This window comes from Galeopterus variegatus, unplaced genomic scaffold, assembly GCF_000696425.1.
Source record: "Galeopterus variegatus unplaced genomic scaffold, G_variegatus-3.0.2 Scaffold62, whole genome shotgun sequence".
Lineage (NCBI taxonomy): Eukaryota > Metazoa > Chordata > Mammalia > Dermoptera > Cynocephalidae > Galeopterus > Galeopterus variegatus.
This window is the reverse complement of record NW_007726173.1, coordinates 334702-352322: the sequence shown is the minus strand read 5'-3', so window position 1 is coordinate 352322 and position 17621 is coordinate 334702. Positions and strand designations below refer to the sequence as shown.

The 17621-nt window shown below is 62.4% G+C and overlaps 1 protein-coding gene across 1 annotated transcript; it reads right to left on the bottom strand.

Moving 5' to 3' along the window:
- Nucleotides 1-11954: 11954 nt before the first annotated feature.
- On the bottom strand, nucleotides 11955-16903 carry LOC103593451 (tRNA (adenine(58)-N(1))-methyltransferase catalytic subunit TRMT61A). The gene is made up of 3 exons (XM_008576432.1): nucleotides 16573-16903; nucleotides 14137-14403; nucleotides 11955-12282 (listed from the first exon to the last, which is right to left on the bottom strand). The coding sequence occupies exons 1-3, from the start codon at nucleotides 16901-16903 to the stop codon at nucleotides 12011-12013; spliced, it is 870 nt and encodes a 289-aa protein (XP_008574654.1). The 3' UTR covers nucleotides 11955-12010.
- Nucleotides 16904-17621: the final 718 nt, after the last annotated feature.

The following is a 17621-nucleotide window of genomic DNA, read 5'->3' as shown; positions in this document are numbered from 1 at the left end:
GCTGCTCCCCGAGGTCAGCAAGTGGCTGAAGTGAGGCAGCCCCTCGCCACAGCCTCTGAGGCCCTGCTCTGGGCTCAGTGGCCCTTGGAGCCCAGGTGGTCTCTGGAGGCTGGAGCTCTGTACTGCCACCTCCAAGCTGCCTGAGGATCCCTGCCCTTAGGGACTGGCAGTGCAGTGGCTCCCATGGACCACTGAGCACCTGCGCGCACATGTGGGCATGCATGCATGTGCTGTGTGGCATGTGTGTGCATGCATCAGTGCATACTTCTGCATGTCTGTGCAAGTGTGCACACATATGGCATGTGAGTATATGTGTGTGTTGTGTGTGTGCTGTGGGTGTGTGTGTGGGCTTGTGTATGTGAGTGTGTGATGAGGTGTGAGCAGCCGAGGGCTGGGGGTGGGAAGGGCTCCAAGCCTGGGAGCAACCCCTGATGGATGGGGCCTGGGCAGGGGCTGTGGAGAGCCCTGGAGGCCGGCTCTAGGCGTCCTGGGAATGGCCCAGGAGGAAGCCTGCGCAGGCAAAGGCGGTGCCATAGCAACGCTGCACAGAGTGCTGGCCTACTTACACCCCGCCCCCTCCGCACTCGCTCTCTGCTCCCAGGGAGGGGGCATAGGGCCTTTGGGGCTCCTGGGGGGGCCGCGCGCCCCGGCCTTCAGGGACCCAGAGGCCCGGAAGCTTTGGGCCTCTTTCTGGCCTGAGCCAGGCTTGCAGAGACTCGCTTTCCTCCTCCATAAATGGGGGTGTGGGGGTGCAGAAAGGCCCAGCCCCAGTAGGTGTCCCTGCCCCGGGGCAGCTGCAGACCCAGTGCTTGCAAAAGGGCTTTGGAAGTTTCCCAGCCCCAGAAACCTCAGGGCCCTCAGTGCTGCTGGGCTGACCACAATCCCCAAGGCCTCTGTGACCCTGACTGAAGGCCTCGGGCCCAGGTCCCCCAGGTCAGGCCAGGAGCCACTCTCTCACAGAACAGGGCCCTTCATACCCTCGGATACCCACTGGGTCCTCTTTCATCAGCATGACCAGGACGAAGGAGCTGGACTCCATTCCAGGCAGTGGGGAGGCCTCCTGGGCCTGGCAGCCAGTCCTGCTGACCAGCACTGCCTGCGCTGCCTCCCAGACCTGGCCTGACGCTCAGGGCCCACTGCCTCCTCCTGCAGGAAGCCCTTCTGGCCTGGCCCTGCTGTGCTCAGAACCACGGGGATGGGACAGGGGTCCAGTGCCTGGGGAGGTTGAGGAGCTGGGCCTTGGGAGCCAGGACCAAGTGGGCCACGAGCAGGATGCTGGCCAGCAGAGAACTGGGGCATTTGTGGGGCAGCCTGAGGAACTCTTTGGATGACCTGTGCGGGCTGGGCCCTCTCAGGCCACCTGTCCCTGTCTGTGCCATGCATATGGCTCACTGCCATCCATCACCCTGGGTTACCCCTGCCACAATAGGGTCTCAAGGAGGGGTGTGGGATGGGGGGCTGGGAAGCCAGGTGGAGGGCCAGCAAAACTGTGAGGATGCTTTGTGGAACACCAGGCCCTGGGGACAGGAAGCCCTCCTTGGCCCTATGTGGGGGGCAGGGATGTCACTTGACACCATACTTTGAAAACCAAATATTTTCCTGACTTCTCCTGAGGTGCTGGGAGAGGCCTGCTGTGTGACCTCAGGCTGGCAGCTGTGAGCCCCAGTGCTAGGTGACATGCTTGCTAGGGTGACAGGATCTCTCCACCCTGCCCCTGCCATGGGGCCTATGAGCAGCTGTGACCTGTCTGTCCCAGTTCCCCTCCATACAGGGAGCCCCTGCCCATCTACTTCTTCATCCACCAGTTGCATCCCCTCTGTGTCCCCAGGGCCCCCCAGGACCCCCCAAGGCCCTCCTGGGCCAGTGCCAGCAACTGTCTGTGGAATGAAGGAAGGAACTGGGCAAATGAATGAACGAAGCTCGGAGGGGTAGCCCATGTGCCCCAGTGTGAGTGGGGGTGTCTGTGCACCAGCGTGTGCGCCGCCTGCCAAGCGCCAGCTGCAGCCACCCTCCCCTCGCTCGCCTTGGCCCCTTAATTTATGCCATGAGGGGCCGGCCACTCGCTGGTCTCCCGCCTGGCAGCGGCTTTGTCCCCAGGCGATTCCCAACGGCCGCCTTTGGGAAGAAAGGGCCCTTCTCTGGCCGGCGGTGAGGTCACCAGGAGGGGCTGGGCGTGCACAAAGGCCATGGCCCCCCCGTCCCGCCCTGCTGGCAGCTGCTTCTTTGTCCCCAGCTCCCACTTGTGAGAGACCCTGAGGGGCCCCAGCTCAGCCTCTACGGGGCCTGGGCTTCCTCCCCTGGAAGTGGACGGAGTTGAGGAGGAGACGGGAGCAACCCCCTCCTCTGGTTTTGCTCTTATCAAGTGACAGCACCTGTTGAGGGGCAGACCCCCACCCAGATGCCACACTGGGCCCAGGGGCCTGTGAGGGGTCTGTGTCCAGCTGTCTGTCTGGATCCCCAGGACAGGCAGGCAAATTTCCGGGGGTGGGGAGGGGCTGCAGGAAGGGGTCGGAGGTGTTAAGAGGCAGCCTGGGGAGTGGGCTGGCAGCTGTCCCCAAACACCTGCAGCTCAGCTGCCGAGACCAGATCCCCCGATTCCAGGGCGCCTGGCGTGTGTGGGTGCTGTGTGCGTGTGCTTATGTGCATATGTGGTGGGTTAGGGCTGGCAGGCCAGGACCCCTGGGCGCTCACTGTGCAGCTCTCAAGGAGGCCCCACGAGCCCAGCTGGGGAACTTCTGAGGGTGCCCCATTCCACATGGGGTTGGGGGACAAGGCTCAGAGACAGCAAGTCCTTTGGCCAAAGCCTACCAGCCCCAGGACAGTGGAGCCAGGACCGTGCCTCTTCCACCTCCCTACTCTCCTGCACTGTGCCCAGTGAAGGTGGCCACCTCCCTCGCCCAGACTGCACTGGACACCTCCTGGTGCAGGGCCCAAGGGTGGTGATGGCTGGCAGGCTCCATTGTGCACTTACTGAGCACCTACTGCATGCCCGCCCGGGACAGGGGAGAAGAGGACATGCCCCTGCCTCATGGGAATGTGCAGCTTAGCTGGGACCCTGATGTCACCATTCCATGCAGAAACAGCAGCTTTGTGGGCCTGTCTCCCAGAGCTGTGGGAGGAGGCAGGGGCATTGAAGGGCCTGCCACCCTGCTGGAGGGGGCCCTGGGCTGCTGCTGAAGGATGTGCGTTGGGGACCCGCAAGGGCAAAGGCCTGGCGGCCGGACCTAGAATCTCAGTTACCGCCTATGGGGTGGGGAGGGTTGGCCGCAGGGCCACAGACCCACAGGCTCATTGAACCTTCCCACCCCCCTCCCAGCCACCGGCTGGTGGCACTCAGCCAAGCTCCTTTGCAGTCTCTCCACGGAGGAAGGAAGTGGAGCCTGAAGGCAGCAAAACAAACCCCTCGCCTTGTCCCAGCAAGCAGAGGCCGGCTGGACACTGGGGACGGCCAGGGCCTTGGGCCCAGCAGGCGTGGCTGCGGGCAGAGCCAGCCCTGGCCTGGCTGGTCTGGGTGGGGGGGGTGCTGGGTCCAAGGGCCGGCAACAGGGGCAGTGGCACAGAAATGGGGTCCCACCAAAACTCCCTGCCCTTGACCCCATGACAGCCCCCCACCTGGACCGGGGGGGCCAGCCAGGCAAGCGCGATCAGAGGCAGGAGGGGCACGGGACAAAGGTGGGAAGGAGGGACCAGGGGTGGGCCTCTGAGACAGGCCAGGAGTAAGTGAACAGGCAGGGTGGCTGGGTCAGCTGGAGTTGCAGGAGCCATCACTGGCCACCCTCCGGCCTGGGACCCGGCTCATGGGCCTGGTCATGCCGACAGGTGTGGGGGAGCCTCAAAGGCCCCACCAGGAGGGAGCCTGCATGTCATCCTGAGGGGCCAGGCATCCAAAGCACCTCGATATCCTGGGGGAGGGGGACACACATCTAGCTGGGGGACAAAAGTGGTCTGGGCCCTCTAGTCCTCCCCCTGCCCAGAAATGTCTCCTTCCCCATTGCCTGGCAGCTGGAATGTCCATCGTGCCTGTAGCTTAGCAACAAGCCTCTGTCACCCGCAGTGCCCCTGCAAAATGGCTGGCCCTACCACCCACAGCTGACCAGCTAGGCATTCCTCGGCAGGGCCGGCGCCTCCGCAGGCCGCAGGCTCCCGGGCAGAAGCTGGACCCGTGGCCTCGTTCACCTCATGTGTGTCCAGCACCCCGGGTGACAGGCTGCCGACACAGGCGGCCGGGGTACTGCTGACTGCTGTGTGTGGCCACTTGCTGTGGCGGTGCTTTCTGTGGAAGTCACACAGTCTCTGGGGAGGTGGGCTGCCGAGAGGCAGAGGACTTTCTCTTGGAGGTGGTCACTCGGGTGCACACGCTGGCCAGGACTCTGAGAGCTGAACAGTTAAGTGGGTGCATTCCTGTGTCTGTAAATTAGACTGCAATAAGATGGATTTCTAAGCCATCTGGGGCAAGGAACAAAGCCAGGCCTGTTGGTGGCAGCATGGGTGGGGAGTGGGGGGAGCAGGGCCACTGGGAGGGTCTGGAAGGAGGGTGGTGCCTGGGGGCAGGGAGGGGGGCAGGCCACCCTCTGCAAATCCACACTGGGAGAAGCAGAGGATGGAGGGTACATGGTTGCCCCATTGGGGACAGGCCACCCCCTCTCTCCCAGCTGCCCTGCAGCATGTGACCCTGCTGCCACCCCGACTTAAGGGACCCTCGTGGCCCTGGTGAGGGCAAGGTGGGGAGCAGTGGCCCAGGGCCCCGCAAGGGCAGGGACTCCTGACCCCTCCCTGTGGAGCCCAGGGCAGGGGCCTCGGTGCAGTTGCGCAGAACAAATGAACAGCTGAAGAAGCCTGGCGTTTTCCTTTTGCAAAAAACCCAACCTTTTATTATGGAAAATGTCAAAGAAATGCATCAGCAGAGAGAATTGCATAAAGAATCCGTGCCCAGCCCCCACATCCCGTTGCACCTCCAGTCTCCTCCCCTCCCCCCAACAGGTTATTGGGAGGCAAACCCGGCCATCCTGTCACTGCACAATACCATCAGCACACCTGAAAGCTGTCGTGGCTTAACCTCAGGCTTCTACCTTCCCAACTGTTCCATTGTGTAAAATAAAACATTTGATTTGTTCAAACCAGAACCCAGTGAGCTCCATGCACAGTGTTCAGCCGTTGCTGCCTCAGTTTCTCTCTCTGGAAGCCTGAGAGCATTTGCAAGATGAGGCCACAGGGAGAGGCGGTAACCCCAAGGAAAGGCTTTGGGGACTGTGAGGCAAATGCTCCAACCAAATGGGGTTGAGTGGAGCTCTAGGGACAGCAGCGCAGCCTCAGGGAGGCGCCCCGCGGGCAGGAGTCTCCACAGCATTGCTGCTTACGTTGCAGATGTTTTTCGTTTAAGGAGTATGAGAGGAAAAACAGTTTGAGAGAGTCCTGGCTCTTGTCCTCGAACCGGAGCGTCAGAGTGGTCTGGAGGCTGCCCCCTGCGACCCTGAGTTCCGACTCAGCAGGGCTGGGAGGGCCTAGGACCCACGTTCCACTGAGCTCCCAGTGCTGCTGAGCTGCTGGTCCAGGGGCCTCATTTTGGGAACCTCAGCTTCATGGACATTTTATGAACATACCTGTGGCTGAAGCTTAGGGATAGTTCTGTCACCGGCAACATGAGAACTGCTTTGTGGGTTGGTAAAGGCTGCAGGCATGCAGCAGGGATGCCCCTCTCTGTACACGCATCTGGGTGAGAGGTACCTACTATAGTATTACAAGCATGGGCCTGGCACCCTGAGGCACCACCTGAGGACAGTGTGCTTAGGTGACAACATGGATGTGGGGCCCGAGGGCCTGTGACATCCCCCACCTCAGTCCTCTCAAGGCTACTGTGGGAGGAGGACAGCAAGACAGAAAAAAGTGGTGGGAAATAAGAAGACACAGTATACACTTGGCAGATGGGCAGCAAACGTGGCTCTAAGCTTCCTAGTGGCTGAAGCAAAGAGAGAACAAAGATTAGCCAAACTAATGCTTCTCAAACTTTAACGTTGTTCTGATCGCCTGAGAATCTAAAATACACCTTCTGATTAAGAGGTCTGGGGCAGGGCCTGAGATTCCGCATCTCTTCGCAAGCTCCCAGGGAGGTGGGTGCTGCCACGGTGCACCTGGCATTCGGCATCCCTGGGCAAGGAAGCCCGAGGCTCCCCCTTTGCAGGAGGTTAGCCTGTGTCAGCCGAGGGGTGGCCAGCAGGGACAGAGGGCCAAAGGCCAGGCTGTGGGAGGATGCTTCTCCACCCAGGGGGAGGGCTGCTTGGCAGAATTCATACTGGGGAGGATACACCTCGATCTAGCAGGGACAGAGGGCCAAAGGCCAGGCTGTGGGAGGATGCTTCTCCACCCAGGGGGAGGGCAGCTTGGCAGAATTCATACTGGGGAGGATACACCTCGATCCTGGGACAGAGACAGAGAGGAGGCTGGGCTTTGAATAATGTCAAAGAAAAGGCCACCCAAGCATCTCTTCTTCCCCCAAAACACTCATTTGACTTCAGACGTGAGAGACACTCTGCTCCACCTCATGTCTCAGGACACAGTCTGTCCCTCCTGGGGCCGGACAGTGAGGGGAGTCTGGACATGAGGCTCAAGCTGGGGCTGGGCTGGGCAGGACATGGGGGAGGCGCAGAGGGGGCCAGGACCTGGGCGGACAGGTGAGGAGGACGAGGCCTTGGCCCCTAGAGGACGCCAGGGCCAGGACTGTGCTAACTGCTGGTGGTCTTTGCAGGAACGCGGCTGGGGGACTTGGGGTCCACTTGAGTGGGGAGGCCAGGGGCCACCTCAGAGCAGGACTTTGGGGCCTGAGAGCCTGGAAAACATGCCCCGGAATCCTCGGAGAAGGAGGGCAGCCGCTCCCCGCCGTCCCCTTTATCCGTGTGAGAAGGAGGAGGAGCCGGGGGGCAGCAGGGCAGGCCAGGGCTCCTCCGCCCAGCCGAGCTCGAGCCAGGCACCATGAGAACTCTGCTCTGCCACCTGGCCCCAGTGCAGAAGCCCATGGGTCCTGGGTGGGCAGGAGGGACAGAGGTGGCCTGCCAAGGAGGGGGGTGGGAGCGGGGACGGTGCCAGCCCACTGGGCAGTGGAGGTGACAGAGGCCTCGCCTCCCCATTCCCAGCCCCTCCGCTTTGCTTCTTCTAAAGATGTGCCAGCCTGCCCCCCTCTTTGAAGGGACAGATGTCAGGAAGAAAGCTGATTATTGTCAAAGGCTGGAGGCTGTGACCGGAGCTCTGGGTGAGTGTGACCCAATTCCGAGCTATTCTCAGCCTGGTGGGAGCCGAGTTATTCCCGCCGACGCTGCTGCCTCCGAAGCAGCCTGACTTTGAAACGCCCTCCCTCATGCAGCAGAGACTCGCATGGCCATGGCCCCTTCCCTGCCCGCTGACAACCCACTGTGTGCAGAGTCCGCCCTGGGCTGGCCAAGCCAGTAGGCGCGGGGCACAGCCCGCAGGCTCTGGGTCAAGGCGCCCCAGCTCCAGGCCTGTCTCTGCCACTCCCTGGCTGGGCAGCCCTGGGAAGTGACTTCCCCTGAGGCTCAGTTCCACTGTCCAGGAAATGGGCCCAAAAGCAGCATCGACAGGACAGAAAAGGCTGACCCCCTCCCTCCTGCCCTCCTCCCCTGCCAGCGCCCTGCCTGTGGCCACACAGCTCCTTCCCCTGAAACCACAGGGTCTCTCTCTCCACCCCTTGACTTGAACTCAGGCCTGTGATGTCCTTTGACCAATGCAGCATAAATGGGCACAATGCGACCAAAGGCTTGGAAAGCGCCTGGATGGCTTGGCTGGCCCCTCCGGTGCCTGAGCTGCAGATGTGAGAAGAACATGTGCCACCAGCCCACCTGTCCTGGGGACGGGGGCTGCGGGCACCAGAGCTGAGCCCTCACCAACTCAGCCCCACATGAGCAAGCCCGGCTGAGGCTGCCCAGAGCAGCCAAGCCACAGATCCGGCAGCGGGACTGACCACAGTTGTAAGCCCCCAAGTTTGGGGGTCCTTTGTTACACAGCATGCCTACGGTGACAGCTAAGCAACACATCTACCTCCAAAGTTGTGGTCACATGAGGGGCCATCTGCCTGTGCCTAGCCAGGCAATGTCCTTGGTTTTCAGTTTATTACACACTAACTATAAGCACAGTGAGTGGATGACCTGGATTTTCCAGAAAATTCTCAATTGCAAGTCTTCTCTTCCATTATCCTGATAGACTATTCAAGTGCCCCTGAAAGTGCAAAAAGCCCCTGAAGGTGCACAATGCCTCAAGGTGCAAAGGGCATTTCCCAGATGGACCAGAAGTGGGCCCAAAATTCGGCCTTGGATTCTAAGACAGGAACAGGCGGACTTCTTGGAGGCAGCGGCAGCAGCCCCTGCTAGTGATAACCACAGTACCGTTTCACAGTGGCTCTGGGACACCGTACTCTCTCATAGCAGCCCCATGGAGCAGACCCTGTCTTTGTCCCCACATCTGGATGGGGGAGAGGGAAGGGGCTTGTCCCCGTGGCACTAGCAGGAGGGCAGTGCTCTCGTTCCCCGGAGGATAGAGAGGGTCTACGCATCCCTGCTGAGGGCAGCCTGCCCCACAGCACACTCCTAGGACAGCAGGAGCCAAGAGCTGGAGTGAGGCCCTTCCCTGGGGGCCCCCTAGCCAAGGCCCCACCAGGAGACAGGAACACCCCCAGGCTGGCACAGTGGGGCACTTATAGCAGCCTTGGATGCAGGGCAGGGCAGGCGCCAGCCTGAGGGGGGATGTCACCTCCTAGGCCATTCAGAGCCAGCGGTGACTGATTCTGGGGCGCCTTCCATCTTTCTCTTGGGGCCTGCTCACCCTTTAATTTCCACTCCGCACAGGCATCCCCTCTCCTGAGGACCTTTCCACAACGGCGCCAGAAATCTCATTCCTTTTTGGTCTCTTTGGCCACAGTCTGGGGGACCATGCGCGGTAGGAAATTCTGATGTGGAAGGCCATGGAGGGACAGGCAGAGGCAGGAGGTCTAGGTCCTAGTGACTCGGATCTCCTCTGGGCCTCAGTTTCCCCACTTGTGCAGTGGGCCATAGTGGGGTAGAGGTGGCAATGTCTCCCTGGGGCCGAGGCCCCCTGGCAGCCCACCCATCCTCTAGCATGCAGGCCAGGGGCTGAGAGTCTGGGGGAGAAGAGCCTCAATGGAGGTGGGGGTGGTGATGGGGAGCAGCCCTAGGGACTCCCAGCCCTGCCCGGGTACCAACGACCCTTCCTTCTCACATTCTGAGACAGGGTGTGATCCTGTGGCCTGATGTCCCTTATTCCACCCACCACCCACCCAGAAATCCTGCCCCAGCTCCGTCCCACGCAGCCCCGGGCTGGGCCCAGCCCTCCGAGGCTCCCTGCTGAGAGGGTGGGGCAGAGCAAGGCGCGGAGCAGCTCACACCCCAGGCTGTGGAGGGGTCAAGGCCTGGGGCTTCCTGGGGGAGGTGGACTCTACCCCTGGCTCTGGGGCGGGGTCCTGGCCTGGAACCCTTGGAGTGGGTGAGCCTGGGTCTGAGCCCGAGGCCTGCGCAGGCCGCTCGTCTCTGGGCCTTCCAGTGCTGGGACCGGGAGTCTGCGCTGCCCAGGAGTCAGGCAGATGGGCCCTGTCGCAGGCACTCGGGCGGGGCGGGCGAGTGCAGGCCGCAGAGCGGGTGACGGAATTTCCAAGGAAACACTGAGGCATGGAGGTGAGTGTGTGTCAGGCTGGGCAGGGAGTTTCTGGCGAAGGCCTGTCTCATGACAAGTCCCATGCTGCTGGCAACCAGGGACCTGGCCGTGGCCCCGACCCTGCCTCTCTGGGACTCAGGACCCCATGTGCAGAGCTGGGGTACCGTGTGGCCCCCAGGCCGGGAGTGTGGGAGTGTGGGATGATGTAAAGGACGCTTGTGGCAGGGCAAAGAGGGGGAGCAATGCTCAGAGGGACACTCAGCGGGGCTCGAAGGACGCCTGGGAATTGGCCACCGGCTCAGGGCCAGGGGGGCCCAGGCTGGAGAAGAGGGCTCTGTTTGGTGGAAGCAGGAGCAGGCTGAGGAGCTGGGCATGGAGGGCTGGGGGTGTGGCCCTGGGCTGGGGCCGCAGAAAGCCCAGACTCAGACAGTGGCTCTGGGTGGAGGGCCCCAGGCCCCACCCTGCCCCTCCAGCTCACAGGTCCCAGCGACACCCAGGGCCATCTGGGCTGCCAGCCTCACCCACCTTGAGAATGGGCACGACCATGTCCTGCAGTCCCTGAGACCCATGTGCTCCAACCCGTGGGGAGCTGTGCCCCAAAGAAACATCCCATCTCCTGGTCCTTGCCTGCCAGCACCCTGCAGGTCTTCCCCTAAGGCCCAGAGCTATGGCCAGGGGCAGGGGGCAGGCTGGCGGGAGCCAAGTGCCTCAGGCTCACCCAGCTCAGGCTGCTCTGGGTGCAGCTCTGGCACCCGGAAACTTCTGGCTGTGGGGTCACACCTTCATGTTGAACCTGTCCCCTTGCTAGGCATGAGGTCAGTCCAGGTCCTGGAAAGGGGGACGAGCTGACTGGAGCAGGGCTAGTGGTTCTGGGACCCTCGGCGACTGAGGGGATACAGGCCTCCAGGCCACATGTGCTCCTGCTGAGGTGAGCTCCCTGACGCGCCGTGGTGCAGGTGGAGCCACACTGCGTAGGACTGCAGAGGGGGCCAGTGCTCTCAGACACACTGCTCCCAACCCCAGAGACAAGCGGCCCTTTCCGCAGCCAGGTGGGGGTGGCCACATGCCCCCTACTTTGTTCACTGAGGCCCAGGCCACTGTCCTGGAGTTCAGAGCCCCTGGGGGATAAGGAGAGGAAGGAGCAGGGGCCTCAGGGATGGCAGGGAGACCAATCAGCATGGGGGGCATATGTTTATTGTTGTCAGGCACACTTGGGGGCTGCCCCCAGCAGGGAAGGTGACCAGTACCCCAGCCTTCGAGAGGTGGTGACAAAGGCACAGTCCTTGGGAGGTGTTCTGCATGTACCCTCCCCCACCCCACACTGCTGTGCCCATGGGGGCCCTCCTCCATGACCCCAGGGTTCCCATGGGGAGGTGGTGACAAAGGCACAGTCCTTGGGAGGTGTTCTGCATGTACCCTCCCCCACCCCACAATGCTGTGCCCATGGGGGCCCTCCTCCATGACCCCAGGGTTCACATGGAGGGCTGGGGCATCTTAGTGGGCCTGGGGTTGCTGGGGGTTCAAACTCCAGCTCTGATACAGACTTGCTGAATCACCCAAAGCAAATAGCTCCCCTGCTTGGCTCCTCCTCTGCGTGACACTAGGTGATCTCACAAACCACACAACCCGTCAAGGGGCTCTGGCTGGGCCAGGGGCAAAGGAGTCACTTCCCAGAATGGGTGGATGAGTGGGGTCTGCCCCCTGGATGTGAGGGGACAAGAGGCTTGCATGGCACCCAGTGCTGTGGATGAGCCTGGAGGCCAGAAAGCAGGGTCACTTTCCCTGGTTCTTGGGCTGGCCTGGTCCCCATCAGCACAGGAGGCTATAGGGGTGGCTGGAGTCTCGGCCCAGAGACAGGACAAGCCAGTCCACAGACCCCATGGGGTAGCTAGGGCCTTGGGGCTCTGAGGGCAGATGCAGCATGGGCCTCTGGCACAGTGTCCCCACCCCTCCCTAATGCCCTTGCTGCCTGGGTCCATGTGGGAAAGGGGCAGACCCTGTCCCCAAACTGCACCCCTTGGCCTCAGCACCCAGGAGCCTGTGGCAGTGGAGACATCATGTTGACAACAAACAGGAGCTAGGACAGGGCTGCTGAGCTCGGCTGTGACGCAGGCGGGAGGCCTCGCTCCCCAGAGGACAGGAACAGGAAGGGCCTGAGACAAGCCGCCCCTGCTTGCCCTCCCCCTTTGGCCACCCAGGAGGCCCCCAAGCCCCACCCCACATCTGTTTCATGTCTGTTTCTAAACACAGGCCCGGCAGGCGTCCGCTGACCATATAAGGCAGCCTCGGCTCCCCTGCTGGTGCCCCCAGCTTGCTGGTGCTCCTGGGTGGCAGCCCACTAGCCTGGGGTCTTGGTGGCGAAGGTCAGGTAGCCGGTGTGGCCCACAGCCTCCTTCATGGGTGTGCCGCTGCGGAAGGGGCCGGCGTCGGGGCCAGCAGGGGGACCCGTGCTGGCGCCCAGGTCGGGCAGCGGCAGGCTGACGGTGCGCACGTTGTAGACCTGCGGCAGCACCTCCAGGGTGCTCAGCTCCGTGAAGCCGCGGGCTGCCAGCGCCTGGCATGTGCGCTGCACTTGCTCAATGCATGGTGAGAAGGAACAGAAGCGGCCACCTGCAGGGGGCAGGACATGGGTCAGAGGGCAGGTGGACAGAAGGATCCCTAGAGCACTACCCTGGGGTCTGAGACTGGCCTAAGGTGGCCCTAACACAGACTCCAAACCCTTGGGCCAGAGAGCTGGGACCCCAGGGCTGGGGTGTCGTGTAGAGGCCTTGCCCTACAGCCTGCCATGGCACATTAGCCCCCAGCACCTGGCGGCCAGGTGGAAGGGGCCGCAGCTCTCTCTGCCCAGTCCGGCCACCAGGGCCAAACCCTTCCTGACCTTGCTGGCCTTTGTGGTCACTACTATCCCGCCTCCCATGAGGCAGCTGAGGGTCGGAGCCCGGGATGGGACTACACTGGTGCAGCTGTCAGTGTGCTGGGCCCAGCTACAGCTCTGACAACGTGGCAACACCAGGGCAGGGCTGCGTGGGCTGGGGCTCACAGGCGGGTGGGGGCTGCTGCTGTCACAGGAAATTAGAGGCTGTCTCCCGCTCCTGGGAACAGGAGGCGCCTACTCTGAGCAGACTAAGGATGACAGCCCTTCCCACCACCTCCCACCAGGGTAGACCACAGTGTCACTCAACCTGGCCGGGAGCGGGCAGGGTCCAGCCTGGATCCTTGTGCTGGCGCAGGGAGGGCCTGGGAAGCTGGGGCATGGAAGGGGTGTGTGTGGACCAAGCAAGTCCTCAAACGTCCCTGAGTCCTGGTCCCTCAGCCATACCCTAATGCAGGGCTGCTGGGAGGTCTGGAGCTGGAGAGGTGCCTGCAGCATGATGCCAGCCCAGATGGGGACAGTGTGGCCATCGAGGCAGAGCACACAACACTCCTCCCTGCAAAGTCTGCCCCTCACTGGCTGGGCTCATGTGGCAGGTGAGCGAGCCCTCACAAAACCTGGACCCTGGAATGAGCCAGAAGCCTCTGGACCCAGAACCAGCAGGTCCAGGGAAAGGGCCCAGAGGGAGCTCACAGGGACAGGGAATGACGACAACAGACAGCCCATCTGCCCCCGCCCTCATGGGTAGAGTTGCAGCCGCAGGAGGGAGGCCCATAAGTGGGACTTGGCCTGGGCCCTCCAGTGCCCCTGGAGCAGGGGAGCCAGCAGGTGTGCAGGGGGGAGCTGGAGGGATGGAGATGTGGGGAACCAGGGGCCTTGCATGGACCCCAGTGCCTGCCCCTCTCCCTGCCCCAGGCCACCTTGGCAGCGACCAGGGACACAGAAGTCCACGGTCGAACCTGAGCCAGCAGGCAGCTGACCCAGTGGCCACTGCCTTGCTGTCCAAGCCAGCCTTGGTCCTGTCTTGAAGCGGGGGCAGCCCTTCCCGGGTACCCATCCGCCTCCCGCACCTCTTGGCTGGGAGGAGGGAAGGGCCCCAGCTGCCAGTGCTGGCTCCCTCTCCAGAAAAGGGAAAACCCTGGGCCTCGCCAGCCGCCTCCCTGGCTCAGGGCCGACCTTCCCCTCAGGCGCTCCGCCCCCGCACCCAGCATCTTCCCTAAAAGGGGCCAGCTCTCTGGCTCTGCAATGTGGGGGGAGGGGAGACTGTGCATGAAGCGGCTGAGGCCTCCTCGGCCACCCCCAACCTCGGCCTGCTCTGTGGTCCAGATCCTGCCTGCACTCTGCTGGCCAGGGCTGACACATTCCCCAGGGACCTCAGACACCTCCCACTTTGGGGTGGGGGTGGGGCAGAGCCAAGGAGCAGAGTGGAGCTGGGGTCCCATCCTCCCCCACCCTGACTCCCTCAGCTGGCCTAGCCTGCTCCTCCCATCAGGCCAAAAGTGCCTGGCCTAGCCACTGCCTCGGTGTGGCCTAGAGGTTTCTGGACCTCTCTGGGCTCCTAGGGCTGCACCCCTCCCAGAACTCCCATACACCTTCCATCTTGAGGGCATCCCAGGCGTGGCCCACTGCCTCCCAAGGCGATGGGATGTCCAGGAATACAGCATCGGCCACGTGGCTCACGCCAAAGCCACTGCGGCACACGTCCTGGGTGTGTACGGTCACCCAGCGGCCCACACGGTGCTCCTGGAACTCCTCCCGAGCCTTCTCTGCCCGCTGCTGGTGGAACTCCACTGTGTGCAGGTGGCCCGTGGGGGCGATGGTGCGGATGATGGCGTGGGACACAGAGCCACTGCCAGTGCCTGGAGGGATGAGATGATACCATGTCAGGTGGGACTGCCCGGGGCCCACAGCCAGCTAGGAAACACCCCCATCCTCACCATGGAGGGACCTGCAAAGGGACCAAGAGGTCAGCCAGCCGCAGGCGGGCAGTGCTCCCCAAGCTACCTGTCTAGGCCTGGCTGCTCCGAGCCCTTGGTTTGCACCACGAGTTGGGATGGACTGTGTCTGTCATGGCATAAGCGAGGACAAAGCAGCCCTGACCAGTCCTAGCCTGGTGCAGGCCCCCTGCACAGGAACAGCATGGACAGTGGGCTGACAGGAGCCGACTGGCTGGAGGCCTTGCAGTGAGTCTGGACAGAGCTGACCAAGAGGCCTTGGCCCGTCCCCTCCCCCAGCCCCACCACCCTCCGTGCAGTGGCTGAACCTTTGCTCCCTGTCAGGGGCGGCCCACCCTGTTTGGTCCTCATGCCCCACATTCTCTCATGAGCTTCTTATCCCACTCAAGTCAGCCCTTCCCCCAACCAGCCTGATGCCAGCCCAGACGGGGACAGCGTGGCCACTGAGGCAGAGCAAATGACATTCCTCCCTCCCAAACCCACTCCCACCACCCAGACCAGGGCTCTGTTCTGGCCTGGCTCGGCCTCAGGGCACATGGTATGACAGACCACCTGCCCCACAGCTGTGCTCTCCCAATGTCACCTTCTCCCAGTATCCCTCCTCAGCTTCCTTCAGGGCCACCCCCTGCTTAGCTTCCTGTCCTGCAGTGCACAGTCCAGGACCTGCATTCCCCCACCTGCCCCCCACCCCACAGCCTCAGATGCCCCCACTTGACAACCCCAGGCCTCGTCCCTCCACTCCAGATTCCTCCTGTAGCAGCCACTGCACACTCGCCACCTCCCTCAGCACCCAGCAGTGCTCAGCATTGACAAGAGCAAAGCCAGCCTGGTCCAACCCAAATCCACTCGCTGCCAAGGCTTCCCAGGCCCAGTCAACGACACCCACTGCCCAGGCCAGATGCCGTGGAGGGACCCTTGACTGCCCTTCCCACTTAGAGGAGTCAGACTCCTGGTGACCCTCTGAGGGGTACCCCCATTTCTTCCTCAACTCCTGCTCCAGCCAATCTGGCCTCCTCGCTGACCCTGACTGGGTGGCATGCTCCCACCTCAGGGCCTTGGCAGGGCTCTCCCTTGGTGCAGAACTCTCCCTTGGCTCTTGGCAGGTACCTCCTTGTCATTTTCAATTCAAATGTCCCCTCCTCAGGGAGGTCTTCCCTGACTGACCCCCCTCTGAGTCACCCCCACACCCACAGCCCTGTCTTACAATCTGCACAGCAATCAATGGCACTCATCGGTCATCCAGGCTTACTGTCTGTGCCCCTCCTTGAGGGCGGGAACTTGCTCTGTCTTGTTCACAGTTCCTAGAAGGGGACCTGGCTTACCACAGAAGCCAGAAGCGTGCTGACTGACTACATGCATTAAGGGCCCAGAGCTGGCGCATGGCCGCAGGCTGCATGGGAGCAGCAGCTGACGGAGCTCACTTGCTGCCCTCGCCCCCACCCTGCTCAGGGACAGGACAGCTAGAAGCCCTCAGCAAGTAAGCAGCAGTGGTGATAGGAGCTCTCTGAGACCCTGGATCCCAGCTCCCCAGCCCGCAGAAAACACACCAGAAGGAATCTAGCCGCATCTGGACCTGGGGTCATTCTTGGTCAGCTGCAAGCTTCGGTGTGACAGTGTGCTCACATTCACTAGTGGTAGGTGAGGTCCTGGCTGTGCATGAGCACACGCTCCCCACCTACAATGTGTTCCCTCCAGGAAGGGGCAATTCCCGCCCTCACTATCAGCATAGGGACTAGGGATTGGTAGTCAGCACCTTGGTCAGCGCCAAACACCAATCTGGCCAGCCCCTCCAAGGCAAGCAGGACCTTCTCTGGGGCACCACCTCCTCCCCAGGTTACCCTGGTCCAGCCCCCAGCACTTGTCACTTGGATTACAGCACCAGCCCCCTAACAGGCTTCTCTGCCTCTGCCCTCACTTCTTGCAGTCAGCCTCCCAAAATGATGCTGCTAAAATAGAAATCAAGGAGCTGCACCTGTCTGCAAGAAGGGCTGGAGGCTGTCTGGACATGGGATCTGACCTCCACCTGTGCATCACTGTCTCAGAGTTAGAACTGAGGCAGCCTGAGGAACTTACCGGACTCACAGACCACAGAGCCGGGCCGAAGCTCCAGCATCATGGTGAGCAGGGCAATGTCAGTGGAGTAGAGGATCTGTGTGCGGTGCGGCAGGTTCAGCGTCCAGAGCTCAGGCGTGGGATGCAGCACGTACACCCAGCCACCTCGGCCACAGGTCACCTTGGAGCCAAAGGGGCGGCCAATGAGGTCAACTGAGTGCCGCAGGACACCGTGCCGGGTCTGGGTCTGCGCTCCTCGCTGCACGCGCACCGCCACCATTGCGCCATGGCCCAGTGACAGGATGGCGGTGTCACCCTCTTTGATCAGCTCCTCATAAGCCACGAAGCTCATGGTGTTAATGTCTGGCAAGTGCCAGGAACCTGGAGAGGGGCGTGTGTGGGTATGAGCAGGTCAGGGAGCCATGAGGCAGGATGTGGAGCTGGGGTCTGGGTGGAAGGCTCTGAGGCCCAGATCCTGAGCATTGGGGGTGGTAGTGGGTGGCTGGCCCAACCCCTGGCACTGCCTCACAGGGCAGTCCAATAGGGCTGCACTCTGGCTTGACATCTGAAGCCCTTCTTGGTCTGGGACATGAGCCAGGGTCCATAAGCCCAAATCAGAGATGGAGAGACTGAGGTTCGCTGTGGCAGAAGCGGCCCGAGGATTCCCACAAAGTAAGGACCCGACCCTCTCGTCACCCTTCCCCAGGAGCCTGGCTCCCATTCCCGGGGGGGAGATGAGAGAAATTGGCCTTCGGGAGGTGTCCACCAGCGGGGGAGCAGCAAAGGGTCCGTGAGGTCCCCTCCGAGCCAGCCGTGATTCTGTGGAACCCCCTTCCCTCAGTCTCCCCTCAAGGCGGGCTTCTGGGAGGACGGATGGCAGGGGGTGCAGGAGGGGTATAAAGGTCCCACAAGCGTGGGTTGGGGACGTGGAGCGGGCCGTAACCGGAAACACCGGCCCAGCCCGTGCAGAGGCAGGGAGGGGGCCCGGCCGTGGCAGAGGGGCTGGGGCGGCCCACGGGAGGCTGGAGGGACAGAGCGGGCCCCCCGGGAAAGCCCCGAACGCCGCGCCT